Here is a 22,935-nt window from a genome sequence, read left to right as displayed (position 1 = left end):
AACAAATTTATTTATTTACATTCATTTCCTTCTTGCAAAAAGTTTGTGACAATTATAATGCTTTTTGCACTGGAGTTTCAATAATATGAAAAAAATTTTCATACTCTGGGAGCCAGTCTGGAAAATGGGAAACTAATACTAAAGCATCATCATGATTTTTTAAAAATATTTGTTTTAACGAATTTACTGTATGACTCTTAGAATCACTTGAATGATTTTCTGGCTTTATTCTTAAAAGAATGACACAGAATTGTAAATTAATTGGATAAAGATCTAATGTGTCTTTGCTATACTTACTGCAATGTAAATCAATTTGTTTCAATACATTTTTTATAAAAGTTTGAGTTTTTTCAGCATACTTTGTTATGACAAACATACTTCTCATTTGCTCAGATAAAAGCTGAAACAACGATGGATCACAACTTATTTTTTCAAATAGAAAGTCAAACTCTCTTAGTTTTTGTTCAAAATTTTGTTTTTCATCCGTGCAGCAAGACATAAAACAGTCATTAAATGGCTTTTCTATCAACCAACATTTTTGAGTTGTGTATATACTCTCAACTAGAATAGAACTTAATTTTAAATTGTCACTCTTATGAAAAATATATTTTAAAAAAGCCTGACTTTTTTCAGTTTGCTCTAAATCTATTATTCTTTTTATCACATTTTCAAAACATCTCATTGACGATCTATCTGTTGTTGAATTCAACAAAACTTCAGCCATCTGGACAAGATTATCAACATCATCGCAACTTTCAATCACTTCTTCAGATGCATATTTTTTCATAATACTCAAGAGTAGGTCACTTGATTTTTTTAATTCTTGATGAGGAAGAACTTTTCCTACAGAACTTTTAATTCTTGTCCAATCTCTCAAAGTATCCTGTAACAATATAAAAATAATAAATTATATTTACGAACAACAAAGTCAAATGTTTAATTTCATGATTTCATCTCATACGCACAATGACATTTAATCTGACAGAGTAACGCTGATAAGCTTCCCTAGAAACTTTATACGACAAAAGTTTTGTGAATGTACTTGATAGTTTTTCATTGAGATTAGGTTTGACGACTGGAAAATTTTCATTTTCATTTATGGATTGCCAATCATCTGATGATGCACTTTTATCAGCTAAATTGCTGCTCTTGATGATACTTTTTAAAATATTTTCATTCATAATGAAAAATTGGCACTCAAAATTTTTAGGATGTTCCTAAAAGAAATCATCATTTGAAAATGTTCGACTAAAATTAATAACAAACATTGAAAAATTGATAAAAGGGGCACTCTTTTGCACTTGAAAAAGATCACTGATTACAAAACAAGTCTAACTGCAATGTTTACGTTTATACACGAATGATCGTGTGTGAACGCGTGTCATATTTCTTGTCATCGTAACACATAGCAACAAAGCAGTAATGCCGCATTGATCAGCTCATGTATAGTTTTTATTTTGGTATTTTTAAAAACCATGAAAGTATATCAATTTCATACTTGTAAATTACGAGGGCCACATTTTATCATTCAATGGGCAAACGTAAGACGCGATTTAAAATATAGGAACATTCTTTAATTTTTATTTGAGCTTCCGATCAACTTCTGCTGACTGCGGTATCTTATGTGGATCCTTTGAACATTTCGCAAGGCTGTTCCTGCATAAATAATGCAAGCTCTTGACCGTCACTGATCGAAGTTCAAAGCAGGACGCGAGGGTCATGGCGAATTTCGAAACACGGCCCTACCTGCAAGGTAACAAATCCGCATTGCGTCTCTGCGTGCAGTGTTCTGCTAGATCGAATGGCCGTATTGATTTATCGTGCAAAAATAATAGGGAAAAATTTAAGAACGGTTGATTGACCCAACCTTCAATTAAAAACAGTTTTCATGATAATGTAGAATTTTCAAGATTAGTCCGACCAGTAAAACGGACTAGAAAAATATTCAAAGAAATGAAGAGAGTTATTCTTTTTTTGAACGGTACTGATGTCAATGGGAAGGTAATACTCATTATCATGTTTTGAATTTGTAACTTTATCTTTTCTGTTATTATTAGCCTAGTTATTAATTTCCGTCATATTAAATTTTTATGGTATTAATTTATTTTAACTTAAATCATTAGAATATGTTGAGTAAAATAACTGGTACGAAATTTAATTATTTTTTTGTTCAATTTAGGTATTTTTAGTAACACATTGCATAGATGAACTTTTTAAAGAAGCTAGTATGAAGTTCAACATTAAAGCCAAAAGACTCTTCACCCCCCAAGGAGGGGAAATTGATGATATTAATTTAATAAGGTACTTCTACATTCTTGTATGTTTATTTATTGTAATAGTTTACTTAATTTTGCAAAATAATTTGAATTATTGTTGCAGGGATGATGATATTCTATATGTATCTAGTGGTGAAGATTTTGCTTGGACAAGTAAAGAATATTCGTTAGGTAATAAGAATACTGATTGGGTCACACTTAATGTTGGAGGCAAATATTTTTCAACCACTAGAAGTACTTTAATTAATAAAGAACCTATGAGTATGTTGGCCAGGTAAAATCAAAAAATATATTATCTTTTTAATTATTTTGTTTTTTTATTAAATGAAAAATTTTATTTTAGAATGTTCACTGAAACTGGTCACAAAGATTGTCAACTATTGCCTGGTAGAAGAGACAAAAATGGAGCATATTTAATAGATCGTAGTCCAACTTATTTTGAACCCATCTTGAATTACTTGAGGCATGGACAGTTGATCATGGATTCTACGTTGAACCCTTTGGGTAAGTTCTATAAATAAGTGGAAGCTTTAATGGAGTGAATGGAAATTCATAATATTTGAAAAATAAAAATTCATCAAGGTGTTTTGGAAGAGGCTCGATTCTTTGGTATCGAAGGAATTGTTAGTAATATAGAACAAATGATTCAAGAAGAGGAAGAAGAAAAAAAACAAGGACCGCTCACAAGAAAAGACATTTTGAAAGCAATCATGTCAACTCCCACTAGTACAGAGTTACGTTTTCAAGGTGTTAGTTTAATTGGTGCAGATCTTTCAAAATTAGATTTGAGAAATATTAATTTTAAGGTAAAAAATTAATAATAAACTCAGAGAACAAATACTTTATCTTAAGAATTTACACGCTGAAAATTTTTTTGAAATAGTTTGCTGATTTACGTCACTGTAATTTATCTTCTGCAAATTTGACTGGGTGCTGCTTAGAAAGGGCCGATTTATCCGGCGCGAATCTTGCTGGGGCCCAACTTGTATGTGTCAAAATGAGCTGTGCCAATCTCGAAGATGCTGACTTACACTCGTGTAATTTTGAAGATCCTGGAGGGAAACCAGCACTCATGGAGGGTGTCAATTTGAAAGGTGCAAATCTTGAAGGCAGTAATATGGCTGCTGCTAATCTCCGAGTTGCAACGCTTAAACATGCTGTGTTGCGAAATTGTGATTTAAGATCAGCTGTCTTAGCTGGTGCTGATCTCGAGGTAAATTAATTCCAAACCAATCTTTTGAATTCACGTATAATTTGTAAAAAAATAATCTATTAATATTTTAGAGTTGCGACTTGTCAGGTTCGGATTTGCACGAAGCAAATCTCCGAGGGGCCAATCTTAAGGACGCTGCTTTTGAATTAATGTTAACACCATTACATATGTCCCAAACAATACGGTGATTTATAATTCTTACTATGAAGTTTATTTTGTAAATTGGATCAAGTATCGAAAAAAACGTTAGTTATACTTATGTTAATATTTTTTTGCTGTGTTCGTCGACTGATTTATTATACGGTTATTAATATGATAAAAATAATTTATTTTCATATAATGTGATTATTGTTGTTACTATTAGTAAAATAATTATTATTATTTATGTACTAATAATGTTGTATCATAAGTAGATCATTTTGTTGTATATGTCTGTCCATAGAGAAATAATAAAATTATTTTTTATAAGGTTTTTGTTGAGATATTTTTCCAATAAAAGACATAAAATTATAAAACAATAAAAATAAGGATTTTTTAGAAAATTTAAGAAAGGTAATTCAATAAATTTCGACACTCATGTGATAAGGATAAAGTAAAATCTTTGATTATTTTAAAGACTTGGAAATATATACAATCACTCAATACGTGTACCGCTTCTGAGTATATATAAATATGAATATATTCATTTATTAATGTATACTTAGTGCAGAGACTCTAAAGTTTTCTTCTTGATGCTCTTAAAAGTGATTTGTATTCAGAAAACAATGAATTGATTGCATAGATAATAATAAAAAGCAGGTGATATTTTTCTATGTGTTGAATGTCAAATAACAACAAGAAGAAAACTTCAGTAAGTCTGTTGGTTTTGCTAACGTTTGTCAATTTTTTTATTCATGGAATCATTCAAGTTATACGAAGACATCAGTAATATTAAAATGTTCAAAAGATCATCAAAGTTTCGTACAAGAAGTAGTGCAAAAGATTTTTTCAATCTGTGACGTAATTCAACATCTTCGTCTTTTTACATCTATACATTTTCACTTTTTTTTTGTCGTTTATACTTTATGTATAACTAATAATTATAATCACGAGATTAACGTGAAAATTTATTTTTACTTCTATCTACGTCATAATATACTCATACCTCTTGAATATGAAAGCAAAGAAAAAGAAGTTTGCCTAAAAAAAGATATGCCACCCGCGCATTATACAATAATCACGCGCTTCAACGTATTTCAATGTAATAAACAGGTAATGGGAGAAGAAAATTTAGAAAAAATGACGAGGATTAAGTTTTGAGCGATTAGTCTTGACAATGAATTGGACACATCGTTCGCAATAAATTTGCACACACACGTATTCATACATACTTACTCGTATTTCATGTACATGAAGGAAGTCGAAGTCAAAGTGTTCAATGGGGTTCGGGCCAGCAGCAAGGTCGAGGACTTACAGATCAAGGACTTTCTTTCGCAAATGTCGCACACATATTATATCTTAATAGAAAATTATCGAATAATTCTCAACGACACAGGCTGCTTTTTGCGATCAAGCGATATTTTATATAATTTTTTTTTTATACGATACAAGCAATATTTAATGTAATCACTAATAAGTGCACTGATCGGTAACAACGAGGTATACAATTTATTAAAAAATCGGTGATTACAAAGGATCAAACAAACAAGGCAAACTTGAAAATTCGTCGGGCAAAAATGGCACTTTTACTCCAGCAATAACAAATTTTTTCACTCAATTCAAACGGACACGATAATGCATTATAAGGTCATTATATAACATTAAAAATAATGACAAAAATAATAATAACTATCTGAAAAAAATTTGCCCCATAAATGATATATATAATTCAATTTATAAAGATTTTTATAATTATATAATTCATTGGACCAAATATTTTTTCAGTATAATAATAATTAAAGTAGTTGTAGTAATAATGATAATAATAATAAGAATAATAATAATGTTATATTCGCACGCAGCAAACCGAAGAAGTTTTATGTTTCTCCGATTATATACTCTCGAGATATTCTTACAGTATTTACAAACTTTATAATTATTGTTACCCATGATGAAAATTACAATAAATCAGTGACGAATCGATATTATAACAATAATTGTGTAATTATCGTTAAAAAAAGAACAGCCAACATTTCAATCTTTTGTTGCTAACTTTTCGTTCTCTTTCGCTCACACATTCACAGTTTAATTGCATTACCTATCTTTCTTCATTGCTATGTATATGGTATATTTAATTATTCATAACCGAATCCCTCTCTTTCTGCTTTTTAGTTAATTTTTACCTCGGAATTATTCGCTCATGCACGTATATTAGCATTATTAATTTTATTATTATAATTAATTATTATTTATTAATGTTGTATTTTCTTATTGAATCATTTACGTTGTTTTACTATATACACGAAAGTGGAAGTGAGACATGCATTTTGCCTTCTTTTACACACATTTATATCGTATTTTTATTTATATTCAAAATTTTTATAAATACAGCAGACTCGTACATTGTAGTGTTTTGGCTCGTTATAATGTATATTTATAATATTATCGTATAATGTTTTTAAGTGATGAATTGTTGCCATTCAGCACGTATAGAAAAAAAGGAGAACCCCAAAAAATTAATCTAATGAATAATATCGAATGTCCTGCGCGGCTATGTATTGTGGTTTTGGACAGCTCATAATATTGTATATCAGATGAATAGTTGATTTTCCGCTGTAGCTTCTTTGGTCTATACGGGCCACAGAGACTACCACGCGATATCAGATTGTATTTTGGTTGTTTTGTTTTTTATTTATCACTATCTATTCGGTAGACTATTTATAAGTATTAGAATTATATCACTACGTCTTGTTATAATAATTAATTTATACGATTTTTGTTTTTCTTATTACAAATTCATCGAGACTTAATCCGCACTTTGGCGCACGTATAAAAAAAATTCGAGAAACGAGTGCAACTATATATTTATATTATGTATATACTTACGTCGTTCGTAGTAAGGATTACGTTTTTTTGGTTTTTCATTGCTTCCGCACAGCATTTTAGTTAGTCGAGACTTTGAGTTTTTGTCAACCCCTTTTATTTAGACACTCACAAAAGGCATTGATACATATTGTATATCAACACTCGAAGTATGCACAAGATCATTTATTCAAGCATGTATATTATAGTTACGATTTCACTGTTCAAAACAGAGAGGAAATTTCGCTAGCACGCCAGCAGATCATTATAATTTTTTGTGTTACACTTTTGCACGCCACACTCGATTGCTGTTTCGCACGCGAGTCGATAGCAATTTCCAATAACACACAATTGGTCTACATTTTAGGTGGACTTGATTTTTTGTTTCGCGCTTCGTATATACATTCACAATTTTTTTATGTATATTTGTTCAAATCGTGGGGCTTGGTAATTATTTTCAGCTCATTTCACGTACATTTTAGGACACGGTTTAAAAATAAAGGCCCCAGGGCACGTTTCAACGTTCGATTAATCAATGAATATCGCACTCGTTTGTACGCATGGCATTTTATATTTGATACAATGAAAGATGGAGTCGTCGAATTTTTTTTTCACTCTTGTTGCGCGTGCACAATTAATAACTGACTAAATGACTTTTATACATTGGTTATACATTATTTATAATAATTGTGTACAAAACAACGGAGCATAATTATTCTTGTGCAAAGTGTTGAACGATCGTACAAATGAGTTGGTTGATTGTAAGTTTTATTCATAAAAAATCTCTCTTTTGTTACATTTTTGGCATTATCTCGACGAATGAAAAATCAACGTTTGGTTACAACGCATACGCATTATATTACCATTGCAGTCGCGTATATAGAAATATAAATTCACACGTGGTGCTCGTTACATTTTGTATTGTTCGTTCGTTATCAAGTGCTTATGGATTCTCTGTGTGTATGTGTGTATAAGTGTGTGTTTGACGTTTTTGTAAAACTTATTGGCACTCATGTGGTACTCGGACCACTCTTAAGTTCTTTAAGACTTTACTCAGTGAGCGAGAATTATTTTGTGTACTTGCGGATTACGACGTTTCGCACGTAGTTAAAAAATTATTCGGTGATAATAATTATTACTCATTCTTTGCGAAAAAACGTAGATCGATACATCAGATTTATTTCGAAAAAAGGAAAGAGAGAGAGAGAGAGAGAGAAAGAGAGATCGCGATAGAAAGATATATTCTTTTATATAAATTTCATATTTATAATATTGCATATTATGTGACTCTGGTGAACGATGCATCGATGTGAGATGATATTCGCAGGTGAATTGAAATGTTTCATTATTCGAACAGCAGCCTCTGGAATAATTAGCTGGTTTTCTATCCTTTTTTGTTATTATCAGAGTGCCGTGGTGCGCAGATGGGGGCAACGCAGAAGCGACAGGCCCCGGGGCCCCATCTCCTAAATGACGTTCATGTTGCGCGGATCCTGTTGTTGTTGTTGTTGTTGCTGCTGTTGTTGCTTCGGTGGTTGTTGCTGCTGCTGCTGTTGCAGCGGTTGAGGTCGTTGGACTCGAGGCAGCCGAGCATCTCCTCCTCGAGCGCTCAAGTCGATGCCCGTTGGGCCCGTCACGTCCGTGTGGAAGGAGTCCTCCTCGTCGCCGGCGCCGTACATGTCGCTGCGGTCCGAGCGTTCGAGTCGCGAGCGACGGTACACGCTGCCACCACCTACAGTCCGACGAATGGAAAAATCATTTGTAATTAATACAGTCGAGCGATTTAACGACGATAGAGTCGCTGTTTATTTTATTTTTTTTTTGTTTTGTTTTTCAAGTATAGTTTTTCTTTCGCTGTGATCGTTAAAACATTTGTCAGACTCATAGATTACTATATTCATATTTTCATTCAAAAAATTCTAATTAGTAAAAAAAAAACGTATTAGCTGTTTTAAGAAGCTTTTCGTAGATAGTCAACAGAAAATAAACCTTCAACATGGCATGCGCATAATTAATTGATAATATAAAAACCAAAGAAACTCTACGAAAAAAATTGTAAATTTATTTCGACTAATGCAGTCTTTAAAATATTTTCTAGGATGTTTATTATAATAGGCATCATTGTCAACATTCAACATGCATAATAATAACAGCGATTGAACATTAAAGTGAAAATATTGAAAAAAAAGGAATGACACACGGTGGTAAAACATAATTGATAAAAAATGAAAGTAAAAAAATTCACTAAATTTTATTACATAGCTCGAAATCTTTTTTTTCTCCTTAATTCAAGGGATGACATTGAAACCACATCAAACAATTATCTCGACGCGCTTTTTTTGGAATTTCTAGATTTTTAATTACTACAATTAATGGGACGTTGACAAAAAATCCAGGGTAAAACTTTATTTTTCATGCATGTACAAAAAACCCTTGAGTATCATAATCCGTACTTACAACCGCGTACGAGGCTTATAGTTATTACAAATTATGTAATATGTCTTTCAGTCTCTTTCAAACTAAACTCATCAGGCAATTGTGTCTATGAAAAAAGGTAATCTATTCCCTTTTCTATAATAACTATTCTCAATGTGCAATAAATATTTTTGGTTTATTTTCTTATTTTACTTTTGAATAACGACGTAGACTTGTGGCAAGGGACGAAGAATCTATTAATCGATAATTACTATGTGCTTGGCTTTTTCATTATCTTCAATCGGTGGGTTCAGGACTCATGTTGACCCTGCCTACTTTTCGGATGATCCCCGTAGCAGCCAATGGTCCCGACGCTTTTTTATCAATAACGGAAAAAAGAAAATATACAATACATACATATCAACTTTAGTATATTTGAGTAAAACTAAAATGTTTTTGTTTTTGTTCTAGCACTTCTATGCTCTAATCTGGGATTTTATGTTGCTGTTAGAATTTCGAATTATCGACGGAAAAACGTTGATCATGAATTGAAAGCCTGACGTGAGACTGATAAAGCATATTACACGTGCTGCAGATTTCGATTGTATCTATTTTTCTGGCAAATCTTCCTAACTTTTTTATCTGGCCTATCACGGCTTCTATTGCTCTATTATATATGAAAAAAATGAATTACTTATTACATAATTTATAATGAAAAAAAAAAAAAAAAAATTAAACAATTAACATGAAAAAAAAGTGAAAGCTGTGAGAATGATTACATAAATAGAGACAGAGATAGAGAGAGAACAAGCGTTAGTAACAAAAAGTGAAGAAAAATGTATAATGAATTTGATGTGATTATATTTGGAAACTAACAGGTCTCAAGCGGAAGATACACAAGCGAGCCTCGCTTTTTTCACTGTGGTGAATACAAATGCGCTGATCCGTAAATCGTCGCTGAAAGAAAATCACAATATGAAAATGCTAACATGACTGTTTTCTCTATTTTAAATGTTTTTTACTTTTTCTTTTTTTTCATAGTCACCTCGAGCATTCACGTTACTTCACACAACAGTTTTAGATGTCATGAGACATGTTTTTTTTTCGACAATTCAACTCGATATTTTTTCATTTGAATAATGAGAAATATAAAATGAACCAATGTGAGATGGGAACATTTGCAGACTCTATGAAAGAAATATTGATAGGAAGACAAACGGTATGCGCAGTGAAGTGATGGTTGAATGATCGAGGCATGAACAATGACTCTTTTACATTATTTAAAATTATAAAGATGACCTGCGTGAAAGAAAAGCTGAAGCAAAAGTGAGACGATATATGCGTACGTCGCGTTGGCAAAACGTCAATTAAATTAAAAATATATATAGTCTGAGAGATAACGTATAGTTAACATGCAACATCTACGTGCAGAAACAATCTGTTTATCATCTAATTAAAATGGATTTTCTTCGGTTCTTTTTTCGGCATGACGAATGAAACATGTGCGACATTATATTTTTAAATAATGGACAGTTAGAGCCAAAAATATAGCAAATGATTGAAAAGCTATGCGATAAAAGTAGGTCAGTGAAAAAAAAAAGTGAAGTCAGAAGGAAAAAAATTATTTAATTTTACACATGAATCGTTGGGATCAACAGTTCAGTGTATACATAATTGCGCGAAACCCTTTATATAACATAAATATTTACCTTATGCATGTACGTGGAATTTACGGGGTAAATACGTTATATTTCAGAAAAAAGTCTGAACGATTCGCGTTTCAAAAAATGTTTGATTCCCGAAAGGCTTCTTCGCAAATACGAGAGTTATTTGAAATTGCAAAAAATATTTTTCAATAGATTTTCTATCGAAAGAAATTTTCCAGAAGTCGAAACTGTAATTGAGAACAAACATCGAGAGTTTATTTCTGGTGGCTTTACTCGATGGAAAGTTAATTTGCGTCCATTCAAAGTACGCGAAAATATTTTGCAATATTTATCATTGACAAATTTTCTGAATGAAACGTTGCTCGATCGAACTATTCCACGTACGTACACGCGTAGGGTAAATGAAGTTTGGCAATTGGTGCAGTGTATAGACGAAAACGTGCAATAATAGATAGATAGAGAGATGCAAGAGAGAAGGTATAGAGCCGAGTATATAGATAGAGAGCCAGAGCTAAAAAAAAAGTAGTAGTAGTAGTAGTAGTAGCCAGTGCTATAGAAGAGAAGATGGGCAGTACCTGAGCCAGCTCGGGGCACCGAGCCGTCGTCGGTCGCGTCGGGAATCGACTTGGACATGTTCATGAGCAGCGACGGATGCGTCGCGTTCCAGTAGTGCTCGAGGTACTCGTGCACGTGGTCGCAGGCGTCCTCCAGCTGGTTCTCGTCCAGGATCACGTCGAACATCTCGCCGGGGCACTGGGACAGCTTCTCGGCGGCGACCATCTGCACGTTGAGGTGTCGCGCCTGCGACTTGCCGCGCGACTTGATCAGCCGCTGCAGCACCTTCTGCGAGGATATCTTGAGGTAGACGATGATCGGTGCCAGGCTCGTCTTGGCCAGCTGCGACGGATGATTGATGGTGTCGCAGTCGAGCACGACGAGCTGCAGCGTGCGCGCCAGCTCGAATATCCTCTCGATCTCGGCCTGGACCTCCTGCAGGCAGCTGCTGCGACTCGTCGAGCGCTCCATCACGGCCCGCTTCGGGTTGTTCAGCAGCGACTTCTTGGCCAGAGAGATGTCCGCCATTACCCTCGTGATGATGATTCTGCAACAAAAAAACACCAACGATGATTCACCGCTTGCTACATAACTACTGTTATTAACGAAATCAACGTCTACTTACCGGCCCTCGAACTTGTGCTTGAGATAGTCGAAGAGCGCCTTCTGCATCATGTCGGTCACCTCGTAACCCTTGAGGGATGGTCCCACCAGAACGACGGGTCTCATGCTGGGCACCACGTCGTAGGGCGACGCCGTTTCCTGAGAAAACCAATCAGCAAACCAAGGTTGGCTCTCGTTGGCTTTTCCGAGCAGGGGAATTTTGCATGCGGGACGGGGTTTTTTGCAAACATTTACCGGTTTTTTGAAGAAGTTTTTTCTCTTCTCCTTGGCCGGTGGATTCGTCATGTTCGTTCGGCCGGGACGGATGTTGCCCATGCTATCGCTGTCGTCGCCTTTACCATCGGCGCGTTTCGCAGGAAGACAGGTGAGCGAGACGAGGAGAGAGAACGAGCGAGAGAGAGAGAGATAGAAAAAAAATAACAGAAATGAGTTAAAATTTTTTTCTCAGCGCGCTTGCGTCAGCGAAACCCAAAAAATCATTGAATAACTTCGTATAGGCAAACGATAAGCGGCAATTCAATCATTCAAGAAGTCAAGGCCGTGCGCGCGAGTGCGAGGCTGAAATTTTTCATTTCTAGCGTTTGATTCATCGCACTCGCAAACTTCTTTAATTTTTTACTTTTTTTTTGAAATTATCGAGTACAGGCCGACACTTCTTAAAGGTTCTCTCTAGATGATGCATTACAAAGCTATGGCACGGAAGCGTTGCAGAAAACTAGTTTATCAATTGTTGTGCTGTGCGCTAGAACTAAAAACAAAAGCTACCCAGCTACGAGAGTGTTAAGCTACTTTTTTACACAGAGTTGGAAGTAATCTCGGCGACACAGTTGAAAACAGTTGGCGTGCTCGGAAAGTTCGTTAATGAACTGATCGCTCCCAACTCTGCGCTGCGTTGACAGATGTGTTACAATTAAACGCGATTAAATGAAAAATGGATAGTGACATTTTCATGACTTTTTGCGCATGTTTCGACTAATTAATTTTGAAAGTGATGATAAAAATGCGTAACGTTTACAAATTGTCATAATCATCGTGGTTTTCGTTATTACTATTTTTTTTCAAAGTTCAATTCGTACTCTCATGAAAATGCTATTGATAAATATTATATGTATAATACAATCTCTTGAATCTCGTATGCAAGACGACATAGAAAAAAAACACAGAAATTGATAAATAATACGGATAAGATTGCAAAAAAATCAATGATTGGGAATTTTTAGAAAAGCGAACATCGATCTTCGAATTTCCATGAATCTTTTGTTTTTTTTTTCATTCGTATTACGCTTCACTGAAATTCGTTCAAATAAATCAGCGTGATGCATGGAAACGAAATAAAAGAAGAAAAAAAACTCGTTGCTAACAGAAAAGAAAAATACAAGTCAAGTTGATATAAAGCAAAAAACCTTGTACTCTATTATTATATCCGATAATCGTGGTCAATATAATATATGCGGTATATTTGTAAACATTACGATGGCTGAGTTAATGAATGCTGTCGATATATAATATTTAAGAGCATAATGCTAAGGATGCAGTTGCATATACAAAAGAATTTGATGAAAATGCAGAGCAAAAATTTTTCTCTAGCTCTGAACTCGAGAACGTACAATAATAATAATAATAATAATAAGTATAAATGTGAAAATCTGCGATCGCTACCGATCGACGATCATTTTGCAGTATAAAAGTAAATGAGATGATCTTTGCAAAAATAACAAAAATACTACCTCGAGGGTCTTCGAGGGTACAAGGTTGCTTTACGTCGGTTTTTATACTTTTTTTTTTTCATTTTTGCCGTTTGCAAAAAAACATTGCGAGTGTCCAAGAAGTGTTATACATTAACAAATTATTACACATTTAAAAACAAATATATAGTAGTAGTATAATACATATTGTAAATATATAAATTGCTATATAAAATGTATTACGTAAAAGATAATACAAAAATTTTCGTGAGCCATCATAATCAATAATATATCGATAGATTTTGCAAAACGAACGCAGACCAAGTACGAGAAAAAACTTTTGAGCGCGAGAAAGAGCACATAGTCAGCGTCAAAGTAATATTGGTATATCAGTACATTATTGAATTGCGTTTCACGCGTCAGCACACGTCAAAAGTTAGTAGTAGTATACAGGGACTTTGCTCATATAGCTTTCTGCTCAGCCCATTAATATATGTATAGCAAGTATTGTAAATGCGTCAGGCGAGTAGAGAGTGTCATCGAGAAAAAACCACACACGAATGGACACTTCACTCTTTGTTTATAAAACAATCGCGTAGAGACTAGTTATTATTATTTAGTTTGGCTTTTCAAACCGGGCGGACTTTGAGAACAAGGGGGGGAGAAATTTCTCAGGTGGCGGAGTCACCTGGTGTGGGCGGTGTGGAACCTCGTGAGGGCATACCGCTCTCACCAAGGTTCCCCGAAGACCCTCCACGTGCACTCGAATATAGACCCTTGGTACCCCTTGCTGAGCTGGCCTGAGCCCGCAGTGATTCCAGCTTGGCCGGCGACGGTATGAACCCGACGTCGGCTTCCTCCTTGACGAGCCTGCCGATCCACCAGTTATTGTCGTACTTTTCCTGTATAGACAAAAAGAGAGAGAGACAAGTTTTATTTTTCCTTCTTTTTTTTATAAATTTATTAGAGGTGTAAAAAAGAGTAATCACTTTGATGTGAAGGAAGTCGCGAACGTCGAAACTGATGGCCGAGCCGTGGACCGGTGAGTCGTCGTCGATCGAGCCATCGTAGCTGACGTTGGTTCGAACGGAAAAGGCCACCGGCTTGTTCTGAAAGAGAGAGCATCAAATATCCTGTTTTAGGTAGGAGAGAGAGAGAGAGAGAGAAAAAAAACCCGCGTCGGGTGTGTAGGTGGAAGAGTATAAAGGAGGAGAAGATGCGTGCGGCTAATTAGCTGATATACGATAATGGCTCGTATTTGCTGCTAAGCCTCTCGTCGCTGTAATTTTATATCTATACGTACAACACACATAGTTTGGCAACTCACCCGAGCTTTTTGCAGCTGGGCGAGGGCTTGTTTTTCCTTCTCGCGTCGCAAGCCCTCCTTCTCCTCGTCCAGCGAGAGATCCGAGCTGGGCTGCGAGTAGTTCGAGTCTGCCGAGCCCTGAAACAGTACACACACAGATCCGTTATCTTTCGACCGTACCCAATGTCATGTCGTGTGCGTAATACGCAACCACGTCGCTTAATATTAAAGAGAAAAAATAAATACGCACGGGGTCGTTTTTATTTTTATCGAGATGTGTAATTAAAAAAAGCAAAACTGCAGGGGGGAATGAATAAAAAATAAAACAAGAAGGATAGATAGAAAAAAAAGTGCTCTGGCAGTGAGCCGTCTGAAAGAGCGAGAGGGCTGCTTTTGTCGAGAGAGACAAGGTCGAGGGTATGCCGCGCGCTCGCAGCTCGTGCGACTCTTGCGGATCGCTCGCTGCGAGCTACGCATGATTAGCTCGATCTGGGGGGGGGACTAATAACGCGCTTAGAAAAGGCAAACAAACGCGACAAAGCACAAAGAGGCCAGCCGCTGCTGACTATGTTGCAGCTATATAGCAGATCCGCGCGTGGACTGCATAAATACTCGCGCGCGACGATAAATAATGCAGATCGCAAGCTTGCAGCGGAGACAGAGAGATGCGAGAGCGAGCCGCGCAAAAGCTCTTATATAGCTGCTCGTGTATCACGAGTATAGACAATCGATCGGCGGCCTACAGACACAGACTACAATATACAGTTACCGCACACGAGAAATTTCTAGAATTAGATGAACATTTTCTCACGGTCTTTTCTATAAAACGGCTCGCAGGTATGTACATTGCTTTCGTGCCGATAAGCCGTCCTCGTTCGAATATAATAATGTACACGACGGCTCGTACACGACGATGCTCAATATTAATGCTATGTGTACGCTATACACAACGCGCGGGGGATGGTCGACGACACGCCGCCACCGCGTGTGTCTATATATGTGCGTTATAATTTGCCTATACATATTGTAACGTTATATGTTGTATATCGTATACACAAAGAGTCGCGTCTCAAGAGCTATATGTATAATAGCTTATATATCGAACCCTCCCTGTGCCTGCCTGCCTATATATACCTGAGTGAATAGCTTGTTGTAGCCGGAATTCTGTTGATTGTAACCGATCATCGCCTTCGGGAGGGCGGCGCACTCGCTACTTGTCGCCGAAACTCAAGTTGTGTGTCGCAATATCGCTGCGGATGCGGCGCGAGACTACCCAGAGTAGTCTCGTCGTCGTCGTCGTCTTCGGAGCTTTTAGTCGTAGACGGAGTGCAGTCGACGACGAGTCTCATCCATAAATATTTAGACGTACGCGAGGGATTTCTTATTTTTCTTCTTCTCCTCGAGCCAAGGCCCGGCAATTTTCGGCACACAACGCAATAACTTTTGCACTCGTGCGCTGTAAATAGTTTTTGATCGCGCGCACACGCACATACACACACGCACCCACGCACTCGACGAAAAACTGAATTATTGCCGTCGCCGATGTCGTCGTCGTGCACACGACGTACTTGTACAGCAGCTAGATTTTGGCGCAAGGCTAGTTCATTATTTTATCGTATCGAAGAACGACGAACGAGAGGAAAGCGCCAAGTACTCGTTGTTGCACTGGGATAATCGTTGCACCACCGACGAAAAGTAACAGCAACAATAACAACAACAACAACGACTACCAACACTACTACTACCAGAACCACGTCGACGACGTTTTGACTTTCTAGTCCTTGATGTGCGCGACGATGACGAGTAATTGTCGTTCCTCGAGGGCTGGTTCATCGTCCCTACTTTGCACACTCTGGAAGATCGATTCAGCACGGGCACAATGAGCTGTGCACGATAAGGGCGGGCGGATGAGTATATTTTATTACGACTCGAATGGGATCGCAAAAAAATAGCTGCTGGACGAGGATGATCGATCGGCCATTGCTGCTACGACGACGCTCGATGATGCCTTTTCTTCCTGCGCTTGAAAGCCATTCGATGTTTATACGCCTAGACTGGTGTTGTTGTTTTATGCGACAACGACGACACGACACACGAGGTCTTGGTACTGCTGCTGCGGTGGCGAGTATGGCACTGGCGCCGCAGCGGCCGCAGCTGCACTTGACACATTCACCCGGCTCGGAACAACAACGTCGCCGACGACGACAACGACGACGACGACGACGAAAATGCAGGAAAGGCCGAGGGACTACGTAGCGGCAGTGGCATCGCTGGTGGTGGTGGTGGTGGTGGTGGCGGCGTAACGGTAGCAGCTAGATAAGCCATGGCTCTCTCCCTCTCTTACAGCATATACACACACACAGAGAGTTAGCTCGAGTCGCCTTACATATACAGCAGTCACATTGGCACGGCACACACAAGCTATCGAGCTTCCGCGCCGAGGAATACGAGGCGCCGCGAGCGAGAGAAGAATATGTAGGTCAGAAGTACGCTATACTCCGTTATATAGAGAGCTCCGTCTGCTGCTGCTGCTCGTGTTCGTTAATTTCCCTTCCTTGGCGCGCGTGTGCGTTACGCGGCACGCTCCCCCGTGTGTGTCTGCGTATTAGCTATACGATACAATGCGAGTCGTCGTCGGCTTTTCGAGCTCGGCTCTTCCAGGGCGGCGGTGGCGGCGAGACAAATTAATATCGTCTCGGCGAATTATAAGGGAGCTTACCCCCTAAAAATATAGAGAGAGAGCCGAGCACGATGCAGCAGCAGTGGGTGTGATGATACTGGAACAGTCCTAGCTCACAGCATGAATGGCAGTTTAGGGTAAACGACCCTCTCTCGGCTCTACGCAAGCGCGCGCAAGCTCCTCTCTCTCTCTATATATACAGATACGCGCAAGCTCCCTCTTCCTCCTCCGTCCGTTTTTCGGTGTACACTCGAGCTGTACGAGCTTGCAGCAAAACAAACCATCCGGACTCTCTCTCTCTCTCTCTTTCACCTCTTCAGCAGATACGTAGGCTTGTTATACTAGCTAATCGGATATTTTTAAATGTTGCAGCTCGACATTTTTCTGTGACGGTTTGTGTATGTGTGTGCGTGTCACAAGCTCTGTTTTTTTTCGCAGGAGAAAGAGAGAGACGAGTGCAAAACTCGGACTGGATCATGACTCGGCAGCAGCTGTGCCCTGAACCCCTCCGCGCGTCTGCAGCAACGGCAGCGCAGAAGAGCAGCACGAGCACACCTTCGCTCGCTAGTTTCTACAGGGGGAGCTTTCGTCGTCGGTGCTCGCGAGCTCGACGTACACCACCACCAACACCACCGCTACCTAACACCGCAGCCAGCAGCAGCAGTAGCAGTAGTAGCAACTGCCGACGATCGACGAATGCTGTGCTACTATATACGAGAGAGAGAGAGAGAGAGAGAGAGAGAGAGGCCTATCGCGAGCTACCTATACTATGTACACAAGCTGCTTCTGTTACCGCTGCGGTACATATTTATCGATCGCTCGCTCGAGCACGTAAACTCTCCTGCTGCTGCTGCTGATATCCGCAGGCCAGTAGATAAATACATGTACGTGATACACGCGGACAGAGACATTTTTTTGTCGAAACGCTCATTTGAGATTAAAGGGACTCGAGTGGGAAGGAAAGCTTGCGAGGGTGAGGCAGAGAGAGAGAGAGAGAGCACGTGTGCTGATTCTTCGAGGCATGCCATGGATCAGTCATTCGACTTTGCACCCCTCGTATATAGCTCAGTCGGTTCCAAGTATTCATTTTTTTTTATTGATGTAAATTGTACGAATTGAAGCGTTGATCGAGTAGATACTGCATACTCACTGCGGACGAAGCGAGCTAGCGCGTGTATTTTGCTATACAGCAGCTTATTACGTTACTACTCCATGTGACTGATCGGCGAGTCTATGTTGCGAAGCTCGACGAGTGTTCGACACGGTACGCAAGCTCTCGAGTGTGTTTGTACATACGTATATTCGGAGATTCTCTCATTCACCGAGTCACGTGGAGCCTAACTTCCAAACAAACTAAAAAAATTTCCAGAATAGAGTGTCATACGACTCGATGAATAAAGGACAATCGCGCGTATACGTACGAGAGCTTTACGTACGGAGAAGCGCAAAAAAAAACAGAACATAATTAGCTGCTCGCGCAGCCGATCGGACGCCGTTAATCATTTCGACGGGGCGTACGACGCGACGACGACGACGACAATTATTAAATCTCTTTCTTCGGTGCTATACGTATGCGGTATACGCATATATAAAGCTCGAGCGAGCGAAGAAGCATCCGCGCACATGCACGCCGCCGAGACAAAACTTGGACCAATAACAAATATTTCGTTGGACTGCTTGCTCGATTTCGATCGGCGGCCGCCGCTGCTGCTGCTTCTTCGCTCGCCTATACGACAATTTACCTATGCTAAACTACGCGCGCGCGCGCGCGTGGTAATTTGGCAAATGTAAAATTTCGACTCGAAATTCTCTCGAGCAGGCGGAAACCGAGCTCGCGCGCGCGCTTATACGTACACGAGTGTGCCACCCCTCACGCTGTATTGTGTATAGACTTGACCCGAGCTAGCGAGCTTTTCTATTATGTACCGAATTCGCGAGTTTACGCAGAGGGAAATTCAAAGCTCGACTGCTGCTCGCTACGCGCTTATATAGGTGGGAGTAACGTGTATATTCGACGCATCGAATTCCTCGCATAGCCGAGCGCTGTAAAAAAAAAGATTTAGAAAAAAAAAGATCGCTTCGGTACGCGATAGTCGCACCTCGACACTACATTATAATATAGCGAATCGTGGTAGCTAATGTGTAGTTCGTCGATTCGTATTCGTTCCGTAAACTGCAACGAAAGCATAATTGCGAGCGCAGACGCTCGATATCGCTCACCTTCCTCTTGCCGAAAGTTTTGTAACGATTCTCTTTGCGTGCGGGACGTCGGAAGGCCGCCATAATACGCTATATGCAAATAATACACAAGCTATGCGTCAGCTCGGGCGGCGGCGGTGGCGAGCTTGCACGACGACGGGCCAACGACGGAATCGGCGGTGGCTTATTGTCGCAGTCGAGACGAGCTTAGGCCTCATTTATGGTCGCACGAAGCTCGGGCCGGACTCGCTTTCCAAAAAGCTCGCGCAGTTGCCACGGCTGTCGCGGAGGCGGCGGCAGATCCGCTCTCTGAGCTTTTTCAATGGAGAAACTTTGACACATGATCGTCAGGCAGGCACTTCACTGCACTCATCGTCGTCGTCGTCGCCTGATCGAGGGCCAGAGTCGATCGATGCCTTTGTAGCGCTGCTTGTGATGCTGCTGGCGCACTCGACGAAACGACACACACTCGCACGCACGCACAATAGCACACACACAAAAGCTCGATAACTTTTGCTCGAGGCAGGAAAATAACCTTTCGATCGAAGCTCTTGACCATCGGGCAACACGCACACACAGACACTTGGTGAAAGTAGCGGACTCGGACACGCAAAATTTAAAAGGAGGAAAAGTGAAAAGCCATGGAGAAGAGGCCGCCGCGGACGCGCGCGATGATCTTTTGGCCGCGATGCCTCTCGCACGCGCTTCCAACGCAAGAAAACTCGCTTGGTCAACGCAACAACGAACTTTACGCTGCTACTGCTGCTGCAGTGGAGTCAGGCTACACAAGCATACACACGTACACATCTGCGCTCGCGTAGCACATGCATGCACACCTACGTGAGCCGAATCTCCTCGTCTCGGCTATAAATAAAAGCTTCGGCGCTGATCTTTTCTCCTCGTGTTTCGTTGCCAACGCGCTCGAGAGCTGCGAGCGCGCCTATATGCACCTATATAATAATACGCACCGCGCGTACGCGCCAGAGAGCGAGGAGAGAGAGAGAGACTTGCATATTGGCTCGTACGTCTGGGTGTAAAGCTCGACACGCATGCTGTGTGCATGTGTTTGTGCGTTTTTCGCCACGACGACGACGACGACGACGACGACGACGTCTCGGCGGGCAGTAGCGCGGCCAAACGCAGAAATGATACTCGAAGGCGCGCGCGTGTCGTTAAGGCCAATAACGCGCTGCAAGCTCGCAAAAAGCTCGGCTGCAACTCATGCACTCGCGGTCCACGTTTCGATGTATATATGGCTATAATATATATCGAGATGATACGAGAGAGAGGCGCACGCACGTGTGCTGCATCATTTTTCGGACGCACCAAGCAATTAATCGACTGCACGCGTCGTGTCCGGGTGCAGAAACAATCGTAGCGGTCCAGATACTTCCGCGGCACCGCGTCAGCATACTCGAATTCTTCTTCGTCGTCCCATTTCGCTTTACCCATGATTGGACTGACTCGTTATTTGCCTATCGATAGCTGCCATCCAAGTCAAAAGTCAAGTGTTGCATCAATAAAAATAAAAGTGAAATAATACCGAGGCAAGGTCGCGGCGAAACGTTTCCAAATAATTAGATTTTGCTAGAGGTGCTTCTCTCTATAGGGCGCGCGCGGACTATACTTGAAAATATTTTTCCCATGATCCGACGGTTAATCTCTCTCTCTCTCTCTCTCTCGATATTGGTCGCGAGTTTACCGATATACAAATTCTGGCGCGCTTTAAAGCGCCATAAAGCTCGCGCGCGCGCCCCGCCAATCCCTACCCTACCGGCGATAGGCAACTCCGTGCGAGCTTTCCTATCGGCCAATCCCCAATTCCATCCGCAGCTCTGTCTATGATCTTTATGTGCGCGCGGCACACCGTATATCATACGCGTAGGTGGCTTTTTACGACTAATTGGTTTTTTATCTGCTAGATGTCGATGAAATGCTGCGTTACATTTCGAATCGCCCCCAGGCCCCTACGTAAACCAATCGACTATATACTGCCATGACATTTCAAACAAACTAGTTTGAGTCGATGAAACTGTATTTTTGCGCGGAGGGCACTCGAGAACGGGGTGGCTGGAAAAAAAACTTGCACCTCGCATAATACCGAGCTTCTCTCTCTCTCGACGTAATGCATCTTTTGCCGACAGGGCGAGGGAAAAAGAGAGAGATGCATGTCGCATAAATCATGAGCCAACGAGGCTCTTGAGGCAATCTTGGAGCGGAAACGAGAGCCTCGCGCGCGCACTAGTGCAAAGAGAGAGAGAGATTAAATCGATCTCTTGAAATATGTAAATTTTTACCGAGCTATCGGCACGAAAAACGATTAGAAGCGTCGTTTATATAGCGAGCCGTTAAAGAAGGAACGCGCGCGCGACCATCGAGCGTAATATATACGTACTATACGGAAAATTAATCGGCCCGAGGTATTATGTCGTTATGTCGCAACGAGATCGCAAAGCACACACACACACACACACACACATATTCTTGGGTACCTACTTTGCTCGGGGGAGGCATGAGCTACTCTTATACGGAGAGTTAAGCAGGCTAAAGAACGCGCGAGTGCTTTCAAGTGTGTATTAATAAAACCACCGGTAAGCTGCTTTGTAAGCTGCGTTATAGTGCTGTACTACTGTCTACTCGCACGATCTCAATAGACGAAAGAGAGAGAGAGGAGCATCGGAACGCGATTTTTGTCACGCTATTTTTACGCCTATAGGCACACGCACTTTTAATTTCTATTTCCATTAAAAATGAAATACCGAATCGGACATGCGGACCCGAGCCTGAGATAGAGAGAAAGAAATGAATGAAAGAAATCTTTGCGGGCGCTCGCGGGGGAGAGACAAACGAATGTGTTGTATGTATAAATGAGACAAACGCCATCGTCGTCGTCGCGTCTCTCTTTCGTAATAATACAATTCGAGTGTCCGACTCTACATTGCCTCGGAGATTTTAATAATTTCGACGACGACTAAGCGCGCGCGTATTATAATACACACTCGGGCATTTTCGCGGCCTGCGAGTGCTGCTGCTGCTGCTGCTGTGGCTGCTCGACGAGCTTTAATAATAGAATATTATTATGATATTCTTAATTCTGTTTACTCCCGCAGTAGTGGCACACACACACACACAGACTGCGCAAATTACGCGCATAGCAGAGCACTCCGGGCTGCAGATTAGACGTACATACGCGCACGATCGTGCGTGGGAGTGCGTGCGTGTACATATGCGCTCGATTTCGTCGTTAAAAAAAAAAAAAAAAAGGCGCATGCGAGATACTACTACTACTACTGAGCTAAGGACTCGCAATTGCGA

At 40.0% G+C, this 22,935-nt stretch overlaps 3 protein-coding genes across 4 annotated transcripts; 1 reads left to right on the top strand and 2 right to left on the bottom strand.

Annotated features, from left to right (window-relative positions):
* Positions 1–17: 17 nt before the first annotated feature.
* On the bottom strand, positions 18–1,941 carry LOC106658426. Its single transcript, XM_014380388.2, has 2 exons — positions 966–1,941; positions 18–883 (listed from the first exon to the last, which is right to left on the bottom strand). Exons 1-2 carry the CDS (start codon positions 1,179–1,181, stop codon positions 53–55), a joined length of 1,047 nt encoding a protein of 348 aa, XP_014235874.1. The 5' UTR covers positions 1,182–1,941; the 3' UTR covers positions 18–52.
* A 12-nt stretch (positions 1,942–1,953) lies between these two features.
* LOC106658425 (BTB/POZ domain-containing protein KCTD9) lies at positions 1,954–3,961 on the top strand. Its single transcript, XM_014380387.1, has 7 exons — positions 1,954–2,001; positions 2,180–2,301; positions 2,380–2,550; positions 2,620–2,780; positions 2,859–3,082; positions 3,160–3,489; positions 3,561–3,961. Exons 1-7 carry the CDS (start codon positions 1,954–1,956, stop codon positions 3,675–3,677), a joined length of 1,173 nt encoding a protein of 390 aa, XP_014235873.1. The 3' UTR covers positions 3,678–3,961.
* A 1,441-nt stretch (positions 3,962–5,402) lies between these two features.
* On the bottom strand, positions 5,403–20,348 carry LOC106658303 (voltage-dependent L-type calcium channel subunit beta-2). 2 transcript variants are annotated; one of them, XM_023458122.1, is made up of 8 exons: positions 19,642–20,348; positions 14,763–14,879; positions 14,425–14,544; positions 14,124–14,337; positions 11,985–12,082; positions 11,752–11,888; positions 11,147–11,673; positions 5,403–8,221 (listed from the first exon to the last, which is right to left on the bottom strand). In XM_023458122.1, the coding sequence occupies exons 1-8, from the start codon at positions 19,702–19,704 to the stop codon at positions 7,956–7,958; spliced, it is 1,542 nt and encodes a 513-aa protein (XP_023313890.1). In that variant the 5' UTR covers positions 19,705–20,348; the 3' UTR covers positions 5,403–7,955. The 2 variants fall into 2 exon arrangements, with proteins under 2 accessions (XP_023313890.1, XP_023313892.1); XM_023458124.1 differs by lacking the exon at positions 19,642–20,348 and adding an exon at positions 15,876–16,892.
* Between the last annotated feature and the right edge of the window lie 2,587 nt (positions 20,349–22,935).

The sequence above is a fragment of the Trichogramma pretiosum genome, unplaced genomic scaffold, assembly GCF_000599845.2.
Source record: "Trichogramma pretiosum strain Unisexual culture from Peru unplaced genomic scaffold, Tpre_2.0 scaffold70, whole genome shotgun sequence".
Taxonomy (NCBI): Eukaryota; Metazoa; Arthropoda; class Insecta; order Hymenoptera; family Trichogrammatidae; genus Trichogramma; species Trichogramma pretiosum.
The sequence above is the reverse complement of the archived record's forward strand: the minus strand, read 5'-3'. Positions and strand labels throughout refer to the sequence as shown.